This window comes from Poecilia mexicana, unplaced genomic scaffold (assembly GCF_051168715.1).
Source record: "Poecilia mexicana isolate PSO_F unplaced genomic scaffold, ASM5116871v1 scaffold_20, whole genome shotgun sequence".
Taxonomy (NCBI): Eukaryota; Metazoa; Chordata; class Actinopteri; order Cyprinodontiformes; family Poeciliidae; genus Poecilia; species Poecilia mexicana.
Genome location: NW_028263389.1, coordinates 16,869,088 through 16,894,032, shown reverse-complemented (window position 1 = coordinate 16,894,032; position 24,945 = coordinate 16,869,088). Strand labels below are relative to the sequence as shown.

The window sequence follows — 24,945 nt, the reverse complement described above, 5'->3', positions numbered from 1 at the left end:
ATAGAATCACATATCTAAGTATAAAGTGTTACAGAGAATAAACACAATAAGAACATGTTTAAACTGTGGCATTGTTCATTAAAATGGGACATTTCTTATGTATTAAAATTAAATATGATCAGTTCACTTAATGATATTAGCGATTAGGTTATGTATTCAGCAAGTACTTTTACTTTTAATACTTAAGTATTTTTAAAAGCCAGTACTTTTTTACTTTTACTTAAGTAAAATGTTAATGTGGTACTTTGACTTTTACTTGAGTACATTTTTGCCTGTGTATTTGTACTTTTACTTAAGTACATTTTTTGAGTACTTTCTCCACCACTGCCCATTTGGCATTAATTACCTTTTATGTGACTAACATTCATACTTGCACGCTTTTTATGATGAAACCGAATCCTATGTTCCAACATGCATGAAGGGAACGCTTTGTCTTTGTCCAGTCTGAGCACATCAGCTTATCTTTTCACAAACCAAAACTTTTTTTTAAGTCTCTCATCCTAAACATCTCCTTCAGTCTGAATCAGCTTGAAACCCGCTGATCAGGGGAGATTTTGGTTTAATCTGACAAGCAATTTAATAGGCAGTAATTGGGGATTGTAGTAATATTTTGGCTTTGAGTGGAACAGGATCCGTGTTTTTACATTTGTGTTTTATTCAGTTCGTGCTTCCGCAGCTCTCTGCTGATAACAGATGACCACAGCTAACATAATTTATAATCAATAAGATCAATTGCTGCCTGTTGCACAAGAGGTTGAGTACTTTGCAGTGCCTCGGAAAAAAAATGGTATCTCTCAAATATTTGTCATGTAGCAAAACAAATATCAGTATATTTTATAGTTTCTAAATCTGTTTCATTTAATTAACTAACGTTCACTCTTACCTCATTTCTGTGTTTTTCCACATTTACAACTAGATTTTCCTCTGGAAGAACAATGGTTTACATAATTTTTGTAATATGTCTCTATAATCCAAACCTGTCACATAAAAGAAAAAGAAAATACCAGAGTCTGAAAATATATTTTAATTTTTTTTTTTATTAAAACCATACAAACATTTGTTGTCAGTTATAAAAGTGTGACGCGGCTCTTCTGGCGAAGGTGCAGAGCTCTGCAGCCAGCTCTGCCCCTCCTCTAACCGAGGGGGGGGGGCCTGGGAATCCTTGATTTCAAAGTTCTTTATTGGTCCCAGGGTACTCCACGTTTCATTTGCTAAATCTACAGAAAGAGTATTTTATTTACATATATATATATATATATATATTTATATATATATTTATATAAAATCACAATAAATGTGAAAACTTGGAAAATAAAAGAAAAAAGTACAATGTATGTTGCAAATCTTTACTTTTCAGATATTCAGACTTTCCTTATATAAATGTTCTCTTTAATTTCCTTTCAGGTTTAAAAGTTTCACCTTTTTTTATCAGTATTCACAATGGAAGATTGGCAGTGATCTCTCTCGTTTAAGGCACATACCTCAGCCCATTTCCTTCTGTCAAAGGAAATTATCTCTATTTCTTTGAAATAAAAAAAAAAAGTAGAACTCCAATGCACAGCTACAAAAATGACAAAAGTACCCAAGTACAAATAAAAATAACAACAAAAAAAAAACACTTTTGTACCTCATTGTTCCAATGTTGAATGAAAGGTAAACTCCTCAATATTCAGTGCGCAGCGGCAGAAGACTGCAAGGCAAAACTAACACTGCTGGACAAAGTCACTGCAATACTTGATGGCAGTACGGATTAGGGGTGTGACAGCACACATAAGGTTGGTACAGGTACGCCACAGCAGCACACAGCCAAATGCAAAATATTCTTTCAGTATTTACTGGTGAGATTTTTGTACTGGCAGAGGATAAGCAAGGACAAAAATAATTAAGTTATTTTTTAGTTTGAAAATAACTTACCTTCTTTAATGAAAAAAAAAATGCTTCCATTTAAAGTCTTTTTAATTTAATTTGAAAACTTAATTCCACACAAAAGACAACGCAGAAAAAATAGGTAACTTCTCCGAATTTGAAAACTCTGTATCAATAAGCATTTAATAGTGATTCACTGTTTGAACACTAGGTGGCGCTTGTGATGAACTTAGAGGAAATTAAATGTGCGTCTGAACTACGCAAAGCATAACTTAGGTGCAAGGAACCTATTTTATTTCACCCCCGCCTGTCAGCTCTGTGTGTTTCCATTATGGGCTCCTAAATCAGACCGCTTGCAGAAATGACGCACACTGAGGCTGTGAGGCTCCTCCTCCTGCAGGAGTGCTGCTGCTTTTCTTATAAGTGATCCGGGTCCATAGATCTCCCCTAATACAGCATTATTCTTGTGCTGTTTTGTAGTGGTTGAAGCATAAAACCTAAGAAAAGCCTCTCCAGATGGTGGAAGTGTGTAACTAAAATAGATCGTAAAAGACCTAAGCAATCCCAGCTCCCGTGTATGTACAGGGGAGGGACCAATGAATCTGCAGAGAGATTACTCTAAAGACCTTAATTAGTCAATTTAAACTTTATAAGAAGGTGTAACCGTACTGGTAAAATTAAGGAGTGGGGAGCATAATCTTATTCTGAACTTTTTCACATTTGTTATATGCGGAGCTGAAATTAATTAACTTATTATCGCAGAGGAATTTTGTAACAATACACAGATGTCTAACAATTAAAGAATGTGAAAAGCATCTCGAAGAAACGATAATCACATACACAAGTATATCTGCTTCTTTCAATCTTGAAAGACGTTACAAGTTTGAATCTTAAAAAAATGCCTGTGACAAGAGTCTTACTCCTACAGAAGCTGAAATCAGAAGTCGGCCATATTTCAACTGATCTTATTCATGTACCGGTATTTAAAGCTAAAAGCTGTGAAGCACAGCAGTATTTAGTGTGGGTAGCTGGGTTTAAATGTTTTTAAACAACAATACCAACTACGTTTGTCATGTTTAAACTGGAAGAATGCTGGGACCATTCAACCAGGATAAGGGGGTTAAAGAAAATTACAGTGGTTAATGGAAAAGGTTCCTGCAGCAGAAATTTGTTTTAGTGTCTGGTGGTGGATGGTAGAATAACACCTGATGTCAAATATATAGAACACATATAATACTGCTTACCATAAGCCCTCTATGATATGAACATTGGACTTGACAACTTGCTAATGTTCATACTTCATTGTTGCCGTATCACTGGAGACCCTTACTCTACACACTGCTAATCTTCAGAGCCATGCCTGTAATTATTGCCAGCCATTCTTGCATTGGTTTGGTGTGGAGTGCTTTAGAAAGTCTCTTTTCTCATATTATTTAAGAAAAAAGCACTAAAAAGCTTTGTTGACTAGGAGTGGTGGTCACCTGTGACTGACCTTTATGTCATCTGATTGCATGTACCTTCAAGTGACGTCTGTACCATGGTGGCTCAAGGACGTATACATGAGCCATCACACCCCTAGTACACATTCTACATTTTAAGAGCTTTGGAGAAAACAATACATACACTTTACAATCAAACAAAAACACATCATGTTTACAGGACCTCTATGCTGAAGACCTTTTCATGAGCTAAGACATTTCAAAACCATAGAAGTACTCATATCGATCCATGTAACCACACGCAAAGCACCAAAGATTTATAGAACAGAGCGTCCGTTTACAGATCAGTTCTGCAGAGCTGTAAAATCCAACATCAAAAATCGAACCACAAACAGAATACAAAAACACCTCTACAAACACTTGTGAGTACCTTACCAGACTAACTAAAATAAAGCCATTAAGATATCAAGTAGACGACGATCTACAGAGGCTGAAGACTTGGAGTTGTAGTCCGTTTTTTTGTTTTTTTGTTTGTTTGTTTTTTTGACAAAAATACCACTTGGTAAAACTTGGTCAAAGCACTGAAACATTTTACAGATTTACAAAAGCAACACAAACAAATGAGAATATAGCATGAATTAAAACTATGATGTATAAAGTTGTCCTCAGGGCCTTTTAAAGTGACGACCCATGTCTCAGTCGCAGTGAGTACCTGTGATGTTAGGAAGGTTGGCACAAGGCGCTAGTCTTTCTAGTTCTATAGACAGTGTTCAAGGTTTAACTGGAGTTACATGCATTTTTACAAACAGCTAAAACAGTGACACAATACTGACTCAAGGAAGATGAGCTTTGTCTCACCAGCAAATACAAAAGAAAGGCCTTCCAAAAATAGCCTTGATTCCAGAAAAGGAATATAATTTTATCTGTACATATTCATGGCACATCCCTGTTCTGTTTGGGATGATATTTTCCTAATGTAAAATGGTTTGGGAATGGTAACTTCTTATAAAGTTCCTTTAATTGCCACTTTGTGTGTCTTAATCTTCACATACATCAATTGTTTTCCTCTTTCTGTTTCCATTTTATATCCCTTTTGGAGGAGAAAGTGGAGAGAAGGAGCAGCTATTGCATTATAGCCAAGAACTTGCTCTCCTCAGCGAGGGTGGTGAGGAGGGAACTCATGTCTCCGATGGCCATGTTGCTGAGGCCGGGAGCAACGCTGTTGAAGGTGGTGGATCCTTGAGGTGTGGTGAGGCGTGACGAGGTCCTCGACAGGCCCTGGAACATAGAGGGGCTCAGTACCTCAGAGACCAGGCTACCCTGATCGTAGCCATCCTCCAGGATGGCACCAAAGTCCAGATTTACCCCTTCATCTAATATTCCTGGAACTTGTCCATCAACTGTGCTGCTGACTAGGTCTGTACCAGGGGAGGGAAGGGCATTTGTGTTTGTGTTGCAGCTGCCTGGTCCCTCAGATGCTGCCATAGACTCTAACAAACTCTGCTCTTTCAACACAGGGAAGGAAGAGGACTTGCAGTCAGCTGGTCCGTAAGTGAGGCAATCCGAAAAGGTTTGTACCATGTTTCCATGATCCAGGTTCTCTAGTTTTAGCCCCGATACATCGCACACAAGAGAACACTGGTCTCCACTCCTCTGTAGCTGTTGGGGTTGGATGGGGTGTTGGTCGATTTCATTCGACTGTGGATTGAAGTACTGCTGGGTTTTGACTACATTTTTGTAATTGTTTATTGGTGGATACGGAGCATGTACTGGTCGATTGTGATCTGGAACGGTTCCCTGGGACAAGTTGGGTACACTGTCCATGGAGGCCCGGGTAAGCATGAGGTTGTTTCCAACCTGCCACATGGTTCTGCTGTTCTGTTGGAAATGGCTCTGTTTCGAAGGCCCAGTGGACATCTGCTGTTTAAGACCTTGAGGAAGAGCCCCATTGATACCCTGTGAGATGTTTGACATGCTGGTACCTCTCATCTCCATGCAGGAGTTGGGCAGTGTCTCCAGCTTCACCCCAGTGTTAACATAACTAGTACTTTGCAACTGATTAGCCTGTTGGCAGCTGCCATGGAAGTCCACAGACACCTGCTGGGGAATCAGCGTGTTTCGTGACCTGCCAGTTGATGCAGTTGTTGGCTCAGGCCACCTCTCGCACTGCATGTGGTGGCTTTGTAACCTTTGGGGAGACCTCTCAACACTACCTGAGCTTACTTCATTCCACTGAATGGGAAGCTTACTAGGACTCTTCCTCTCTAGTATCTGCTGCGGCTGGAGATAGTGAGATTCAGGGAAGGTACAGTTTACCCCTGCTTCCACGGCGGGGTAGGAGTTGTCCCTTTGGCTAGAATCTATTTGCCCTTCATTTTGAATGTATGAACCACCACTCATCTGATCTTGAGAGTGCAGATACTGCACCAAATCATCTGGCAAAATATCTTCATCTCCAAGAAACAAGCCAGCTACACCATCATCCTCCATTGCCAGGGCTTCCAAGGCTGCATTTTCTGCAATGCTGCCAGTGTTTGTTGAATGCTGCAGGCCTCTCTGCAGGTTGCCCTCTGAGCGCGTGTAGTTCTGAAGGCTAAAACTTCGATATTCAGCTGTAGAGTTATGAGCCAGAGGGGGAAGAGGATTGAGATTATTAAGGCTGTTGAATCGCTGAACTGGAGGCAAACTACAAGTTTCAGGAGCCTGTGTCCGCACCGGGTCACTCGCCCTTCGGTTCCCATTCAGAGTTCCCTCGCCAGGATAAAGAACCCTCCTTCTAAAACCTCCATGCCCCATAAACGCATTGTTGTACCCTCCAGCGGCTTCACCACAACGGGGTGGTCGGACCAAAGGTGGTAGACTGTGATTGCTGCCACCCTCCTCCATCATGGCCATGCGGGTTTTCAGACTCATGCGTTCCATGTTGGGTAGCGGCGTTGGGGGTGGGCCACCAGTAGCTGCTGCGTACTTTGCCTTAAGGTGGTAATGCTGTGCAGGGGTTAAATTGAGCATCCCTCGTGACCCTCCTCCTCCTCCAAAGCCAACTCCTCCTCCGCCTCCACAACTCCCACCTGAGAGTGCTCCAACGCCTCCTCCTACTACTCCACCTCCGTACTGGCTAGCCTCACTGGAGCGGCGGGAGGCGTCTGTGGAGATGGGGTCATAAGAGTCAGTGGAGCTGAGATTGTGGAGGCGGCGGTGGTGCTGGGACGGCATCATGCCATCACCCTGGGAAGCCTGGCTGGAGCGCCGACTGGAGAAGCAGGGAGAGATTCCCGAAGAGCGTCGGCTGCTGCTCAGGTAGGCTGAACTGGCGGCGCTCCCGCTGCTGTCGCGCCGGTCTCGGAGCAAATTGAGCACTGTTAGCTCCGTGCTGGCCAACTCAGCGTGAGCAGGTGGCTGAGGAGCAGACACCCCCCACTGTCTGCCCAAGCACGATCCTGAGAAGAGCGGAGGAAGAACGTTAGGAAGGCTGTAGAGGAACCAAGGAAAATGAAGTGTGATGAAAGAAATATTACAGGAGGATTAGAGAGAAGAAGCCAAGAAAAGTTAAGTGTGGAGAGATCTCTCAAACAGATGTTACCATGGACAACTAGCTGCAATTGGCCATGAAACATGATATTACATGCTGTTCTCTCTGATATGATGTACATCTTGATACTATTTTGCAGTGGAACAGAACCTCTTTCAACATTTGTTTTTCCTGAACCCTTCAGGCAGAGCCAGTAAGATGGGAATCAGAATCATTCAGCTCTGTAAATTCTGTCTACAGGTGCTTCTGAGATGTGTTGGAGTAATGAAATGAACACAAGATGTGAGGCCTGAGGAAATTTAACAAAAGTTTCACAAAGTTACACTTACCCTTCCCCAGGATGTTGGGCATTGCCGAACTTTTAGGGGGTGGTGTGGGAGACAGGGACCCAAGCCTGGGCAGCGCTCCGTTCACCTGCTTTAGCCTCTCCATCTTCATGTGCTCCATCCAGCGCAGGGGCCGGCCGATGCTTCGCCTCGCCTGCAGGGTCAGCATGGCCGCGGTGGCCGTGGACACCGTGGAGTCCATAATGGGGGCTGGCTCGCCCTCGCACTCCTCCTCCACCTCCTCTTCATTTTCCTCCTCCTCCTCGTCCTCCTCCAGCCCCTCCCCTGGCGAGCGTCCGGCGCTCACAGCAAGCTGGACTCCACTGCTGGGATAGGCGCTGATTGGGGACTGGTCACTGCTGCATGTAGACTGACCGCCAGGGCTTGGCTGAGACGTCTGATGGACGCAGACAAACAGAAGGCAGCAGCGTAATTAAAGGTTTTAATCAAAACCACACAAGAAACATAAATCATGGCACGACAAGGACGCAATGTAGTGCAAAAGATGGAATTCCTGTAATATTGTGAAAGTTTGCACTACTGGGCATTGAATGTTTGAGTGCCCTCTATGAGATGCACCAATATACATCATTTTGCAGATTTTTTTTCTGCCCTAGGTGTTCATTAATTAATAATGTTAAGCATATGAAATAACCATTTCTGTAAAACAAGATTTTTTACCAATTTAAGACAAAATGAGAATCTTTGCCTTCCTATCTCACGAATTATATCAACAAATCCAGCATGTTTGATGAAGAGCAGAAGTTGAAAGCTTAAAAGAATAAAAGAGAGCAACTTGCTGTTATCTGGTGAAAGTCTCACTATCTCACTCATTTAATAAAACAGCTTCTTTTAAAATAGCTTTTCATAGCCTGATTTAAATTTTAAACATTATCGACACTGAAAATAGCTGATATTTAGACTTCTTCACTCAGTCACGGCACCCACTGTGAAGAGTGTTGAAGCCACTTTTTATGAGGTAGGATGGCGAATTTACTGATCATAAAAAAAGATTATTTGTTGAGATGGTCATTAATGAAGGTCAATTGAAATTCTCTTGTTCATTTGATTACTTAAAGGTGCATCTCAAATTATGAATTTTTTCCAAAGGCATGAGAAGTGCTCAAAGGAAACCATTGTAATGATAAAAATAACAGAAGTGCTAAAAAACGAGAAGAAATATATATTTTGTTTGGATGGTTGTGGTGAACTGGAGATGGAGAACCAGATTGGGAACACATTTGGCATGCGTATGGTGAAAGTCTGGCTGGCAGACTTTCCTCCAAAGCAGCAGGATGAGATGAAGGGCGAACAAATGTAGTGTCAAACCCATCTCACCTGATTACCCACTGTCCTTAGAAAGGAACGGAGAGAAATGCCGAAGCATTTGGATAGAGGAGAAGATGTATTCATTAGAAGAGGTCAGTGTGAAAACCCTTTCTTCAAATACACTTAGGCATCGAAAGCATAAATTAATTACTGTTTGAACGTTAGTGAACTAAATAAAGACAATATGAGTCAGTAAAGTGGATGATAAAGCAAAAATTGAAGTCTTACCATTGGCTTCTCAGTCTTGATAGATTTCACCTGCAGACATTCATCTTGTTTTGAGGTAGCGTGGTTGTAGTCCCTTTGGTCCGTGTATCCACCCAGGGGCAGCTGTCCGGGCGACCTGCCCTGGCTGTTGCCTCCAGGTTCCCGCGGCTGAGGCGGAGGGCGTGGGTAATCGCCCCGCTGTTTCTTGGTGACATGCGCCTCTGGCCCGTGTACCGTCTTTACGTGCTTCCGTAAGGAGCTGGGGTCTGTGTAGCGCTTGGTGCAGCCCGGGATTTTGCACACGTACGGTTTCTGAAGGAGAACGAAGAGCAGAATTGAATGAGTTTATTTGAATGGGCTTCCTACACATTTGTCATGTCATAATTGCACACTCTACGTACTATCAAAATCATTTTTGGGCCATTTTCAAACTTTACAATTATTTCTACATAGGTCAGTTTTTAAATATGAAACAATACAAATGTAGGATGGATGGATGATGGACCCATGTTAATACCTCATTGGAGTGTGTTCGGTTCTGATGCTTGGCCCGATCCGACGCATTGGAAAAAGCCTTGTTACAGCCTTCATGTTCGCACACATAAGGTTTCTCGCCAGTATGGGAACGTAAGTGAGTTTTCAGGTTTTCCAGGCGTGAGTAGGCCTTAGTGCAGCCTTCAAACTGAAGATGGAAAAGAATTATCCCATACACTTTAGATTTTCACATTTAGCTATGAAATATATATTAACATGCACAATACAGTATCATCTGCAGATAGGGTTATATTGACATTTATGAGGATCCTTACTGTGCACTTGTGTGGTTTTTCCCCAGTATGTCTGCGCATGTGGACCACCAGCATGTACTGGGCCTTGAAGGGCTTCTGCTCTCGAGAGCATTCCTCCCATCGGCACACAAATTCCTTCTTTTCTCCATGGATGTGGTCATTGTTGATGTGCTAGGGGGCGGGAGGAAAGCAAATTTTGTTCATTTTGAAAAAAAAAAATTTACTGCTCTTCTCCATTTAATTTTTCTGAAAGGTCATTTCCCTTTCAGGTTTTTGTCCTTTTACTAATTTATCCTTTCGCAAAGTGAAAAAAGGCTTTTGAGACTGCGTTTGATCCAAGTGAGATTTTCAAACCGACCGTGTCACTTGACACGAGTCCGGGTCCTCGTCACTTTGTGACAAGAGCCGACAGTTGTGCTGTGGTTGCAACTTCCAAACTGCGGCTTAGGAAGCACGAGAAATGGCAGAGGGGTGAGAAATCAGAAATTCAGTCAAAGCTTCAGAAATATGAGGCCTTTGTAAGTCCAGTCAAGCATTTCCCTCCATTTTTCTTTTTTTTTTTTATCCACTACACTGCGGTTAAAAACAGGAAAGTGGTGAATGTTGAAAGAATAGAAGAGGTGAAGAGGGGAGGGGGAAAAAAAGCTACAGCCCTCTGGGGAAAAAGTCAACATCGGGTCCCTCTTTAAGAGACAACAGAGAGCTGGCCTCTGGAGCGCCTTTTCTGATGGCAATTTAAACCCGGAGAGACACAATATCCTGACTCCAGGAAACTGGTGCTGTTATGACATTCCTAAGAAGCAGAAAAAAGGCTTTTTTTTTTTTTAACCTTAGGGTGGAATACAAGTAAACTGACTTTAAGTTGAAAAGCTTGAGAATTTTGTGCTTTGTTGAATCATTTTTAATAATAATCCATCCAGGGACCAAATAAAAAAATGGAGGACAAGAAAACAAAGATTTAGCCCAGAAAAACGGTCAACAACATGATTTTTGCACGCACTCACTGTTTCTTCAACAGGCCTTCTTGAACCTTCTACACAATCATGAGCATGACATCCAGCAGACGCCCCACTAGTTTTCATGTCCCACCAAAGGCAATCGCTGACAAATGATTCAATTAATTCACTCTAAAACATGATTCTGTCCAATTCATACCTTAAATATTTCATATCTTGTCATGTTGCAACAAGAAAATGTCATTAAATACATATTCAAGGCCTATGTTTATTAATTATGCTTCTTCTAATCTCTAATTTGTTTTCACCAATTATTTTCAACAGATGTTAGGAGGCATTAATACTATTGATATGCATTTTTATCATCAAATAGCAACTGTAATTCTCATGAGGCATTTCTGTAATTTTAAAGTGACAAGCCCAGAACTACAGGGGAGAATGGTTGGACAATTGGATGATCAGAGACTTTAAATCAATCTCCTTCCCATGTTGGCCAGCTCTTCAAAAAAATAAATAAATAAAACAACCCTGACTCTTCCTCTCTTTTTCTTCGTCTTCAAGAGGCAATCCCGGCGGCAAGCGATCGGTCTGCTGTGACCTGTGTTCGATATCCTGCGGCTGAGAGCGATGGGAGAGTGCTGTAGAGTTGGATCATGTGCTGGCAGCTGGCAAACTCACACACATTTACTGTTTGAACAAATGAAGGAGGTCGTTGACGGGCGTGATGCATTAGGCTCTGGGCTGACAGTGAGGGGGACAGGCAACACCGCAGGGGGAAGTGGAGAGGGGGGGTTGCGGGGGCAGGACTGCAGAGAAACCTAATGGCATGATCTAATGGCAATTCTTATTGAATCAATAATCTCCATGCTGAGCAGACAGGTCCCGTTGGTCGGCTAAATCGACAAACAGGTGCTGATAGCGGTGGCGCGGTGGGTTATTCATCTTCCCCCTGCCAGCTTATCGGCCAACAACTGTAAAAATGCCACCAAGATGGATTTAGGAGGGAGCAGCACGACAGGAAACGCATGGGACACGGACACAGGGGACACAGGCACCGGCTGTGACGTATGAACTGTGTGCTTCCACACACGCACAGGTGCAGGCACTGTTCTCTTGGTTCAGCCCCCTGTGGTTCACAGCTAACATATAGCACATACTTCTTAGGCACCAGCACCAAAGACAGCAAAAAGGCCTGGGTTGTGTCAGTAGCGGGTTGAACATGCTCAAAAAGTCTAGAAATTTTGAAGTGAAAGTAAGAGAAGTCGGATAATGGCTCAACAACAAACCCTAAACAGCAGTTCCTTGGACCAAGACCCTTGACATTCACCTGATTTTAATGGAGAGCTACAAAATGTTTTACAGGCAAGTACCAAAGAAAACAACTCTAAAGCAGGCATGTACTGAACAGGAAGTCAGCCATTTTGTATAAAAAATGCCACATTCAAGCCATCTCTAGCTTTTCTCTTCAATAGAAATTCCTCCTAGATGAGGCGTCAGCTTCAAACTTGATCATCATTCTTTTAAGGCATGGGGAACTGAAAGTTATCAAAAGCTTGAGTTTTAATTTAGGGATGTGGCTGTGGCCAACCAGAAAATCATTGACAACAGAAAGTCCTGTTTTACTTAATGATGTCCATCTTTGACCTTCTTCACTTCAACAACTTTCTCCTTTGACAGAAGCTTGTGAAATTTGGTATATGTTATCCAACACAAATAACCTCAAGTCCCAACAGGAAGTTGGTCATTTCGGATGAAAGGGTTCTTTTTGTACACTTTACATGGCTGAACTCAAACAACAGCAAACAGATTTACCGATTCATTCAATTTTTAATGCTTTGGGGAAATAAAAATCAATAAAATATTGATGCCTGGCCAAGCACATGGGCATGGCCAGACTTTAAGAACCAATCTCCAAGCCCACTAAAAGTTTCTGTGCAGTCTCCAGCCAAACACTTACAGGATTGTGGTCCTCCCCAAACCGTAGTAGCCAAACTAGAAGTTGGCACAACTCAAAGAGAGATCGTTCAATTCCAAAAAAAATGCTTTTATGTATTATTCACAGAAGCCAACCGAACGTAATTCCAGGCTCAAAGCTTCTGACCACTAAAGTGCAAGGGGTCATTCATTGCTGCTTGCAGCTTTAACAATTTGAATTATAGCTTTATGCTGTTTTCCAACATCTCAACACTTGATATTGGAATACACTAAATCATATCATTTTCTTCCCTGCTACTTCCCACTATTTGTTCACTTCAGTATTCATTTCCATGTTTCCTTATCAAACCCTCTTTGGGACGCTGCCCTCATGCATTAGAATGCAAGCGTGCATGAAAAGAGGGTCTGTTTACAAGGCAATTTCACAAAGCGATGGGACCCGCAACACCATTTAGCTTTATCAAACATTGCCTAATAAATCATATGCTCTTTTGTGATGTCAGTTGCTGAAATGCTTTGTATAAAGAGAGGTGGGGAGAAAAAAAAGCACAGAAAAGGAAAAGATGGAAGGCAATGAGAGGGAGAGAGAGATAGAGAGAGAAAGAAAGAGAGAGATTAAATGAAAGTGGGAATTGAGAGTGGGTTAGTGAGAAAAGGAGGGAGGATGAGAGAAAGCGAATGAGAAGCAGGGGGCAGGGAGCTGAAATTGGCATGTGTAATTCAGCAGTCTTTTCATCTTGGAGTAAGATACTCTAGACAGATAAGGGCCTAATCCTTCTCATGATCAAAAAAAGCAACGTTTTACCAATTAAAGGCCTGTGCCAGCAGCCAGAGAGGGCTGAAGGGGGGGTGTGCTTTCAGACTGTGCCGGCGTTTATCATTCTTTAACACTGGGGAAGCACACAACAGGAGTTTTAACAAGGCTGCACACACGGAGTAACAGCTTTCCATCTGAGAGCATTACAACGCCGAGTGTGTGTCTGACCTGGTGATAAAACACATGAACCTCTGAGACCTTCAGCAGCCCTAATAATGAACTTTGGAAATATTTTGTTTGCTTGAAAGTCTACCTAAACACCTTATCATCTGAAGCTTTCACATACTGCTATTGGATAAATTGGGTTTGTTAGCATTTGTTGGGATTTCAGCCAATAACTGGCTGTAAAATTTCCTTTTAGTGATGATTTTTAGAAGTGAACCTCAACATTTGAGCCTCCTTTCCTAAAATAAACTTGGAACGGTATTGAGTTTTCTTTTGGAGAAAGAACATTTTACATTTGCATCTTGCTTTGATTGAAAGATCAGCCAGAAAGCTCATCTGCAGTCTGGACACTGAATCTTCAGAGCTAAGACCGGGCCACCTGTGAGTGTTCTGGGACAGGGCTGGGGTCCACAGCAAAAACCCGCTGGTCATTATTAGTAAACTAAAATCAATTTGTGCTTTAATGTCAGACTCCAGGAATCTCCAATAACACCAGAAAAAGTAAATAGATTTATTGCAAGTTGTTACAATGATGTCACTAAGTTATCCACACTGTGCCCTTGTAGACTTATCTGCTGTGAAAATGTTCTAAAAGATCAACAATAAAATAATAATAAGGTTGTTGAGCAAGGCTGTAATAATAGGAAATTATGCCAATAAGGGGTTGGCCTCTATGGCAACAAAAAGCTGAATAAAAGCCAACTTCAAGAGATACATTAAAAAAAGCCACCAGGCCTTATCTTTAAAAATGTTCCCTCTGAGGGGAAAAAGAGGAGGGGAGAAAGTAAAATAGAAAATCAGAGAGCAAGAAAGAGAGGGGGAAGTGTCCCCAAAAAGAGGGGGGAGGGCTAGAGAATGTTGAGCTTAAACCACGATGGAGAGGTAGAACGAGTAGAAATACAATAAATCAAATAAATCTCGCAAACTACAAAATTGACACCCGCCTCGCTTTTGCTGACTGGGTAGGCCTGATAAAGTGGGCCAAATTGCATAGATCTGATGTTTATCTTATCGGTGGCACCGTGAGTGCTTATACGCGTGTGATAAAGGGAACGCCGGTGAAAAGAATGTTTGAGGGGTGCAGAAATATGCATCAAGAGCACTACAGGAAGCGCTTTTGTACAAGGGGGGAAGCAATGAGGGTGGCGTGAAGGCTTAATTCCAAAATTAGGCCAACCACAAAGAAAAAGGGATATTTCACTGTGGATTTCTTACGTGTAACACTTCAGAAAGTGAGTACGTCTTGACAGACTTGTCAAGCACTTCTGAAAATGAAACTTAAACATTAGAACTGCTTCAGTTAAGGGGAAACTGATGGATTTTTTTTTTCTCATAACGCTTTTCCTCCCTGAAGCTGTTTCAGAAGACAAGTACGGGGGAAGGGACGCGCCATTGTTTGGATATATGGAAATCCCCTCCACCACCACCGGCACCACCACCACCGCCGCTGCCATCCCAAACCCCTCCCAGAGAGTGAAGAGAGCCACTGTGGTCCAAATACTGTACTTATCCTATTACTGAGGGGGTGGGGGTGTGGAGAGATAAGAGCATTTTCCCGTCCGCTCTGCTGAATTAGAGGGGCAGGGAGTCTGTAGGCGAGGACTGTTATTGGCATCTCTCCGCATATCTCCATGTGCATTAAAAATGAGAAATAAAACATCATATCAGAAAGTCTGATGCCAGAAAAAAAAAAATTTCCAAGACAGAAACGTGAAAACTAATCAGAGAGGACATATTTCCCTATGAAGGCAACCGGGCTGTGAGTACAGCAGGGGGAGAAGGTGAGCAATATTCGCCTCCACTCCTCTCCCAACTGCTTTTACTCATCCAACCTCCTGAAACAGGGGCAAGAAGTTGTCAAGATCCTCAACCTTTTGAGCTGAGCCCTTCAAACACGGGAGGCAAGCCCATTTCGTGCTGAGGATATCAATTATAGATAGGGGTTACCACCGCAGCTGAGGATTGCGATGTCAAGACGGCAAGTAGACAGCTGTGGAGAGCTTAGGATCTTTCTATCAGATGTGTCCTGATGTGTTTCTCAGCTGCACATGTCTGTGTGAGCCCTTCCCCATCGCTTGTATGGGTGTAATTTCATCGCTTGTCCAACTCCAGTTTGGTTTCCCGCTCAGATGAAGGGTAAGTGGTTCAGATGCTGCAAAGCAAAGCTAAAAGCACCTCTGGCCACAGTAGGGGTGACACGATGATTACGCTAATGGCATCTTTTTTTTTTTTTTTTAGCTTTCCACAGAGCCACAGGCGAAGTATGATCGGGAAACATCCATCTCCAGGCGTCTGCGAGAATTATGATAACAGACAGGGAGTTGGTTCGGTCCAGTAGAGTACACAGAATTCTGTGAGGCTTAACCCGCCAAATAAGTTCACACCATCCAGCTGTGAGATGGGACTCCAGCTTCTGAGCCCATTATCACGATCCGTGGAACCAATCAGGAATTCAGCATTACTAACGTTCAGCGCTCAAGGCCCTCACTCTGCTGTGGCCTGCCAGACACAGAAGCTGAGGTCCGGGGAGATAGGTGGGGAAAAAAAAAAAACCCCAGCTTGTCTGTTTTTTTGAGCAGCTCTGTAGGATTGTACACCTGTTGTGTCTTACTGGTCTGGCAAAGGAAGCTAATCTTATGGAGAGGCATAAACGCTTGTCCATTTTCTCTGATAATGCCTCCAGTCTCCTAGCTATGCTGCCAAACAAGCTGTACTTTTTTTATCTTGTTCTAATTATACTGTCATGAACGTTTAAAATTCCTCCCACTAACCTCAGTTAGTGTAGAGTTTGAAACGGAGTACTTGTGTTTTTAGTGATTTCACTTAGCAGTATATTGCTTGATCTTGCGGTCAGTTTGCTGATCGTTACATTCCCGAGACGACGGGCAGCTGTGTTAAATGTGTTTTACTTATGGAAGACTACAGAGGAAGAAAGCCTTCATATATTGTGAGGTCTGCTGGATACTTACTTGTACCAGCTGTTCCTGGGTGTCAAACTCACGGCAGCAGTTCTCCCAGTGGCAGTTTGTCTCGTAAACCACCTCCGGCTCCTGTTTGCTCTCGTCTTTGTCGCCTTCCTCCTTCACCAGAGTCATCCCATCAGGATGGTCCTGAACAACCAGTGGGAACCAATACACTGAGACTGATGTAACACAAGAGGCATTTAATAACATATGCTTCAGCTCACAAACATATAAACCGGTCATAAATTAGATTTTTCACAGGCACAGCAGAGAGTTATTGCCTACACGTCTCAAACATGTGTGTCTGGCCTTGCTTGGCTCTATGAGGGGTAAATATAGCAGAAGAAGCCACTCTGAATTTTTGGAAGACTTTATCCTCAACATGCCTAGACTCTGAGCTACTGCAGAAGAGGCTTCCACTGCAAACCCCAGTTTATTTCGAGCTACCGTCTTATAATCAGCTTTTTCCCCCCTTGCCATTTGCTTACATTTTGCTTTCACTTTTTCAAAGCCCCTTAATTTTTTTTTTTGATTAAACAAGAGCAAAATCTATTTTCTCTCTCATCTCAAAAAATCTAAGTGATTAGAAAACACCAACAAAACATCATGTAAGAGAATAAAGACTGAGTGCTGTTGTAGCCACATTGCGTACGATCATCACTTGGATTATGATTGGCAATCATCCTTCATATTTGAATTGAACAAACAGTTCAAATATTAGTTCATATGAAATGTCCTTTTGGTAGAGTAGAACGATTATGCAACAGAAAACTGCAATGGCTTTTTAAAATAAGAATTTGGTGCATTCCTTTGAGTTCATAGGAGATCATCTTTTGAGTGTTGATGAAGGTTCAGGAATGCCTTAACTTGACAAGGCCAAGTTCCATAAAAATCTTGCTATTGATCATGAGTGTCTGCAGCTGGTCATTTCTGCTTGACTCCTACTCGGAACAATGGGGAAACTCCAAGGAATTCAGATTTAAGATAAAGAAGTGGAGATTTACACAAGCCGAGAGAAAACACGTCTAAATAACTGCCGCGTAAAATCAGTCTAAACAATTATGTGTGAGTGAAAGTTATTGCCAGATGTGCAAAGATTTTGCAAAGGCCTGGATGACGACCAATAGGACATGGGTCGGTCCTGAAAACACTGGCTATATTTTGCCAAGTCAGTGGATAATAAATGTAGATCTAGTTTAACAAACAATTAAAATGTGTTTGTTAAACTAAACCGTAATAATGAACCGATTTCCTTATTAAACTGTATGGGTGATTCACATTTTTAAGAGTTAAAGAAAAGCAAACTGAAGTCATCTCTGTATGGAAGATCTAATTCTGTGACTCCGCACATTCAGCAGCTGTTCTTGGTTCTTTAACTACCTTCTGTAACTCTGCAGCAAATAAATACATTGGATGTTATTCTGGGAAGTTTAATTTATTTGGACAAAAAGATAAGGTGCACTTTGAACAACCCTGGACTTGAGGAAGTGCTGAGTTTGTAGTTCTGGACAATTGACTCAACAATAGAATCAGTAACTGATTTTAAATTGAATTTATTTATAAAGCGCCAAGTCATAAGAAGGCACTTTGCAGAACAAAAAGGTCCAATTCATACCTTTTTATTTAGATTTGGTCCAAATTCAATTCAAGGCGATCTAATTCAGGAGACAGAACCCACCTGCACACTCACCGCTCCGGGACTCGGCAACTCATCCTCCGGTTTCATTTTGGACCGCTTGTGATGCATCGGGTCGCCGGTGCTGCTCACAGCTGACTCGCTAGTCGGCTTGGCCTTTGGTAAAGACAAAACGCAAAAACGTTTCCAACTTTATCATTCCCCCCCTCTAATTGCATCGTGCTCAGTATCCCAGTAGTTTTACCCTTCATAGGAACATTAAAAATGCATGTAATGCTTATAAGCAAATCCAATTATTTACTTAATCAACAAGACAAAACTGGTGGGGTTGACTCATAATGATTTCTGCAACTGAAGCTTTAAACTGAGCCAGCAAAGAACTATGCAATTCAGTGTATCACATTAGCGTCTCTAATCAGTGCAATTAAAGCAATCTTATGAACCAATTCCACCAATGAATGACCCGGATTTGGCCCTGGCCTAAATACACCCTCGGGAGGATTCCTGTAACACAATAAGCTATTTGAGAGGAGAAAAATTAACAGAACTTTTAAACATCTGGAAAATGAGACGGTGTTATTCCAGAGAATGCTGAGCTTTTCACATAACTAAACAACTGCTTCATTTCTGCTAAAAGACACGTTTCTGAGTTGTGTTTAGGTATTCATTATAGAGTCAGGAAATAAGTGTCTGCTCCTTCAGGCTCGACTGAGATCTTCCGATGTCCACCTGTCTTCTGGAAAAAGATTTCATGGTTACATGAAACAAAGATCTGTTCGGTGGAGTCAAGTTAGATGCTTTCAAATGTAGAAACACTGTACAACTGTCAAGCATGGTAGTGGTAGCATCATGCCGAGTGAGTCCTTTGAACATAAAACCAAACATTTCGACATCTAGCAAGTGAGATCAGTGGTTTTGTTTTGGAAAACGCTGAGCTTTTTGATGCCTCGTGTTTCCAACTTGTGTCGCATTTGAGCTGAGCTACATATTCATTTCTGAGGCAAGAACGAAGCACCTGTTCTAACGTCCACAACTTCGAGCTTTACTGAAATGAATCTATTTTTAAAGGTTTTTGTAACACTCTTTGTTCAGGAAGAAGAGGAAGACGTGCTGCAAATGGAACCGGAGCTGAACCAGTGACAGCCTCTGCATATGGAAAGAAAGTTTTAGGATTAAAACGAAAAAATATTGTCACTGTCTCATAAGACAAGCACTGACAAAACAACATTTTCTTCGGTTTAGTCCAATTTCTGAAAATCATGGGATCATGGGAAGAGAAAGGACGGGTAATAAACAGAATATTTACTTGAAATGCGGGGCCGCACATAACGTAAGGATTGAGAAAAAAAACTGAGGGAAACCCCTTTGGATCCATCCATCCATGTCAATATTCCCCACTCCTCCACATCCTTGCTCTCTCTCTAGTGATTAATGGATTCAGCAGAGGGATTCTATGCTAACAAGCCCCTGGTTGTTTGCTGCCGGCACGCTCTCGTCGTGTGCGCGACGGGCTGAAAACAGGAAACAACACGAGTAGGAGGAAGGAAAGTCCCAGGAGAGGAGCGCGTCGAGGGGACGGGGGTCCTGCCTGTACCTGCGCTTGCTTGGCTGATCCCGTTCACAAGTGGCTGGCATGCGACGCCGCCATCCATTAACGCGTGATGATGAATCGCAGAGGCCGCTGTGCTCACCTGTGACGAGTCGTTGGAGATGGCCGAGCGATCGGCGGCGCCGAGCCCAGTCGGGGGGATGCCAGGCACGGGACGCTGGCTGGCAAAGGCCGGCGTAGGGTGGACTAACGGCGGGCTGTGGCCGAAGGCGGAGCCCACGATCCCCGGCTGGCGGCCCATCAGCTGATGGTGGACGTGTAACGCCACCGGAGTTGGAGGGTAGGGGAAGTTCAACGGGCTGGAGAGACAACAGAGTAAAACCACTCTAAACAATACTTCAAACGTTAATTACAGAAGCAATGAGGCAAAGGAGGGGAAGTTCAAGTGAGTAAATGGATTGTTCTGGATAACTCCTCACCCTGAGGGCAATCTGACATGAGATGGTGTGGTAATGCCAGAACCAGGGGGGCTGCTGGGAAATAAAGCTTGTTAACACAGTGAATTATCAAGTGGTTTGTGTAAGACAGTGTGTTATTCCTCCACTGGGCAAAATAATACAGATAATAAATAACCGTTAATCTATCTTGGAGCCATGTAAATAAAGTCGCAGCACTTTCCTTCCTCTCACAGTCCTCTGGAAATCGTTCGTACCGCTTGAATCTTTTTCACACTTTGTCACGTTACAGTCACAAACTTTAACTTCCTTTACAATAATTTTATGTGATCAACACAAATAAAATCAGGAGTGTGTTTTTGTATCAGCCCTTCTGAATCAATACTTCTTCTCAACCAGCTTTGAGGATCTCATTAAAAGCATAATAATAAATTCTCTACATTGTTCTTTGCAAAACATCTCAATGAGTAAATTGTGATGAATAATATCTGTACACATCAGACTTCAGGCCCTGACACACATTTTTCATTTGGATTTAGTTCTGGACTTTGGCAATGGTGTCCAAATCGAGGTCCGTGGGCCATTTGTGGTCTTCTGAATGATTTTTAGTGATTTAATTCAAGAATTGGACACATCTGGCCAGTAGCTCATTCAGACAGGCACATGTATTATCTTTTAGTTCATAGATATTCAAACTTTTTTTTTGCTATGAAGTCCAGCATTTTCGAATTGAAAACACTTGTTGGGGCACTTTTTTTTTTTTTTTTTTGCATTAATGTACTATTAACACAGGAAGACACATTTCTACTTACTTTTTATTTGCTGAAAAACAAACTGAAAATTGAGGATTTCATCAAAATTAAACAGATTTTTTAGACCAGGAATTTTTGACATATGAAATTTGTCAAATTTTTTGGACTAAGCTCAGGAACAGCAAGGTTTCATGTTTCACCAGCATGGTGGTGCGTTAAAAGCAAATACCAAAATAAAAAATGCATGTCACACTTATTGTTATTTGCAACAAAACCGTGAAAGACATGTATTACTTTCCTTTCATTTCCCGCTGCAGAAATCACACTGCTTTGATTAACATAGAGGAGACAGACCCAGGCCCATTGTTGTCAAATTTTTACGATACAAGGACAGATCAACTATTCTGCAGAGCACCAAGGCACTTAAGGGATCTAAGATTTTCATTAACGAAGACTTCACGGATGCAGTAAGGAAAAGGAGGGCGGAACTAATGCCGGACTTAAAAGCAGCACGTCAAAGAGGGGACATCGCTTACCTACGTTATGATAAGTTGATCACCCATCCACGTACTAGTACCCCTAAATTATCCAACAATGTATGACAGACAGCCAGACATAGCTGACGTTCACTTCTGAAAGAGAAACATGAAACAGATCACGGCCTATGAGGATATAGAGCTACCAGTATTCCAACACAGAAACTATCATCAGCAAGATATTGAAACTGACATTGATCCTGATAACAACTTCTATAATGTCAGCAATGATAGTTGTCACTATTACAGCGATGATCAGTTCAACAACAGCATTAAAACGGAACAAAAGCTGTCAATAATTCACTTTAATAGCAGAAGCCTTTATGCAAATTTTGACAGCATCAAACAATACCTCCAACAACTTTCACAGACCTTCAATGTTATTGCCTTATCAGAAACTTGGCTCAATAGTGATAAGGGCATAGATTTTGAAATCAATGGTTATGAAATGGTTTGTAAGAACAGAGAAAACAAAAATGGAGGGGGAGTAGCTTTATATGTTGACAAGAAGATTAATTATAAGTTGATCGAAACAATGTCAACTGTGATGGACAACATGTTTGAATGTGTGACTATAGAAATACTCGTGGAAAAAAGGAAAAATGTCTTAGTGAGTTGCATTTATAGAGCCCCTGGATCAAACATTGAAGTACTCAACAACTGGATAGAAGAAAAATTTATAACAATTAATCAAAAAATAACATTTTTCTGTGGGGATTTCAATATTGACCTTCTCAATCCAAATAAACATAGAATGACTGAAGAATTTATTAACACCATGTTCAGTTTAAGCCTGTATCCTAAAATCACCAGGCCCAGTCGCATTACATCGCACTGCGCTACCTTAATTGATAATATTTTTACAAATGTGCTGGAAAATAATTTAACTAGTGGAATATTAATGAATGACATAACTGATCACTTACCAGTGTTCATAGTCTACGACTGTAAGTGCAAAACAGACGATCAAAAAATAGAGACGCATTACAGACGGGTTACGTCTGAAGAGACACTAAAAGCTCTACAAGCTGAGTTGTTGGCCTACGATTGGAGATTAATATATAAAATGAATGATGTGAATTTAGCATATGAAGAATTTTTAAAAACATTTAAAATATTATATAACAAGCACTGCCCAATCAAACAATATAACAGGAAAAGCAATCAAAAAAATGAACAGTGGATCACAAAAGGAATACAAAAGGCATGTAAAAAGAAAAACAAACTTTATAGAGAATTTCTAAAACATAGAACGTCTGAATCAGAAAACAAATATAAGAAATATAAAAATAAGTTAACTAATATTATAAAAACATGTAAAAAGGACTATTATCATAAATTACTGGATAGGAATAAAAACAACATTAAGGAAACATGGAATATTTTAAATAGAGTTATTAGAAAATCTAACAATAACAACTATCCAGACTATTTTATAGATAATGAACAGAATATTACTGATTTGAAAAGTGTCGTCAATAATTTCAATAGATTTTTTGTTAATATAGGACCTCAATTAGCAGAAAAAATACCGACTACAAAAACTGCAACTCAGCAATATCTAATTGAGAATAATCCCAGCTCCTTATATCTCAACCCTGTACTAGAAGAAGAAATCATAAACATTGTGAATAACTGTAAAAATAAGACTTCCACTGACTGTGATGATCTGGACATGAAAACTATTAAAATAGTAATTAAAGGAATCTCTAAACCACTAACTTATATTTGCAATTTATCATTTCAAACAGGATCATTTCCCAACAAAATGAAAATAGCTAAGGTCAAACCAATGTATAAAACTGGCAACAAACACCTCTTCACTAACTACAGGCCTGTCTCTCTTCTCCCACAATTTTCTAAAATCCTGGAAAAACTCTTTAAGAAAAGACTGGAACAATTCATAGAAAAACATTCGCTACTTATTAGCAGTCAATATGGATTCAGAGCAAACCGGTCAACATCGCTGGCTGTAACTGACTTAATAGAAGAAATAACCAACGCAACAGATAGTAAGAAACTGGCAGTAGGGATATTTATAGATCTAAAGAAAGCTTTTGATACAATAAATCATGAAATCTTACTTAAAAAATTAGAACGCTATGGAATTAGGGGAGTAGTTTTGGACTGGATGAGGAGTTATCTAAAGAGCCGAAAACAATTTGTGAAATTGGGAGATGTGGAATCTGATTGGCAGGAGACTGTCTGTGGAGTACCACAAGGATCAGTATTGGGACCAATTTTATTTAATCTTTATATAAATGATATCAGTAAAGTGTCCAATGTATTAAAATTTATCTTATTCGCTGATGACACAAATATTCTAGCCTCTGGCGACAATTTAGAGCATCTTCTCTCAACAGTCACTTCAGAGATTAGTAAGTTAAAGATATGGTTTGACCATAACAAATTATCCCTAAATTTGGACAAGACGAAAATCATGGTCTTTGGGAACTGTTATAAAAATACTGAAATCCAAGTTCAAATAGAGGACGTAACTCTACAAAGGGTTTTTGCTAATAAGTTCCTCGGTCTAATAATAGATGACAAAATCAGTTGGAAACCTCATATTAAACATTTACAGAGTAAACTCAGTAGAAGTATATCCATATTGGCTAGAGCTAGACATGTATTGAATGCTAAATCACTTCATATTCTATATAACTCTCTGATTTTACCATATCTATCATATTGCTGTGAAGTGTGGGGAGTTAATTACAAGAGCTCTTTACATCCGGTAACCGTCCTACAGAAACGAGCCATTAGAATCATCCATAATGTCGGTTATTATGAGCATACAAACCCACTCTTCATAAAATCCAGAATTCTCAAATTTGACGAGCTTGTAGAATTTAAAATGGCTCAGTTTATGTTCAAAGTATCTAAAAAGTTGTTACCTGAGCACATACAGAGCACGTTTTCTGAAAGAGAAGGGGGGTATAACTTAAGGGGTCACTCAAACTTCAAGATCCGCAATTTTAGAACAACAAGAAAAAGCTTCTGTATTTCAATTAAAGGTGTAAAGTTATGGAACAAGTTACATGAAGATTTAAAACAAAGCAATAGTTTAACACAATTCAAAAGAAAGTACAAAGAGGTAATTTTCAATAGATACACATATGGGTGACAGAAAGCAATAAGGTGTGTATTGCAGATAACTTGGTGTAAGGGTTTAGAAAGACAAACCAGCATAAAATGGGAAAATGTATAGGTAAATATTAGTAACTGTTACTTCTGACTGCCACTTTGATTTTGATTTTTTTAATGACAGTAGGACTCTAAAGTTTCAAGTGTTTAGGGGGTAGGAGTTTATAAGTTCTCACTTCTTCCTACCCCATTTTGAGCATGATATGTTAACTGAAACAAAAAAATCTGTATTTTCTCTTCTTTCTTATGCACTTCTTGTTACTGTGCACTATTTTATTTTTATATTTGTATCATGTTCGAATAAAATTTCATTTCATTTCATTTCATTTCTGATTAAATGCATCGAAGTTTTTGGTTGCAACGTGACAACAACGTGGAACAATTCACGGTAATTATGCAAGGCGCTGTGTTAATCTGCAGACTGAGCTAACTTTGTTGATCATAAAAATCCCAGAAGCCTCCTCTGTGTAATGATCGTTAAACCTCCGGATAAACATGGATCTGTGTGGCTCGGCTTCATTCATTCTGCACGCTGACAATTGGCTCT

At 40.9% G+C, this 24,945-nt stretch overlaps 1 protein-coding gene across 2 annotated transcripts in view; it reads right to left on the bottom strand.

Annotated features, from left to right (window-relative positions):
* Window positions 1-1,021: 1,021 nt before the first annotated feature.
* The window catches only part of gli3 (GLI family zinc finger 3), a 125,266-nt gene continuing 101,342 nt past the window's right edge, over window positions 1,022-24,945 (bottom strand). For both annotated transcript variants that reach the window (XM_014992362.2, XM_014992361.2), the window contains exons 8-15: window positions 19,651-19,867; window positions 18,002-18,115; window positions 16,330-16,470; window positions 9,509-9,658; window positions 9,217-9,381; window positions 8,721-9,011; window positions 7,167-7,560; window positions 1,022-6,745 (exon numbers count right to left, since the gene is read on the bottom strand). In XM_014992362.2, coding sequence (XP_014847848.2) covers window positions 4,428-6,745; window positions 7,167-7,560; window positions 8,721-9,011; window positions 9,217-9,381; window positions 9,509-9,658; window positions 16,330-16,470; window positions 18,002-18,115; window positions 19,651-19,867 — 3,790 coding nt within the window. In that variant the 3' untranslated portion in view covers window positions 1,022-4,427. The remainder of the gene's footprint in view (window positions 6,746-7,166; window positions 7,561-8,720; window positions 9,012-9,216; window positions 9,382-9,508; window positions 9,659-16,329; window positions 16,471-18,001; window positions 18,116-19,650; window positions 19,868-24,945) is intronic.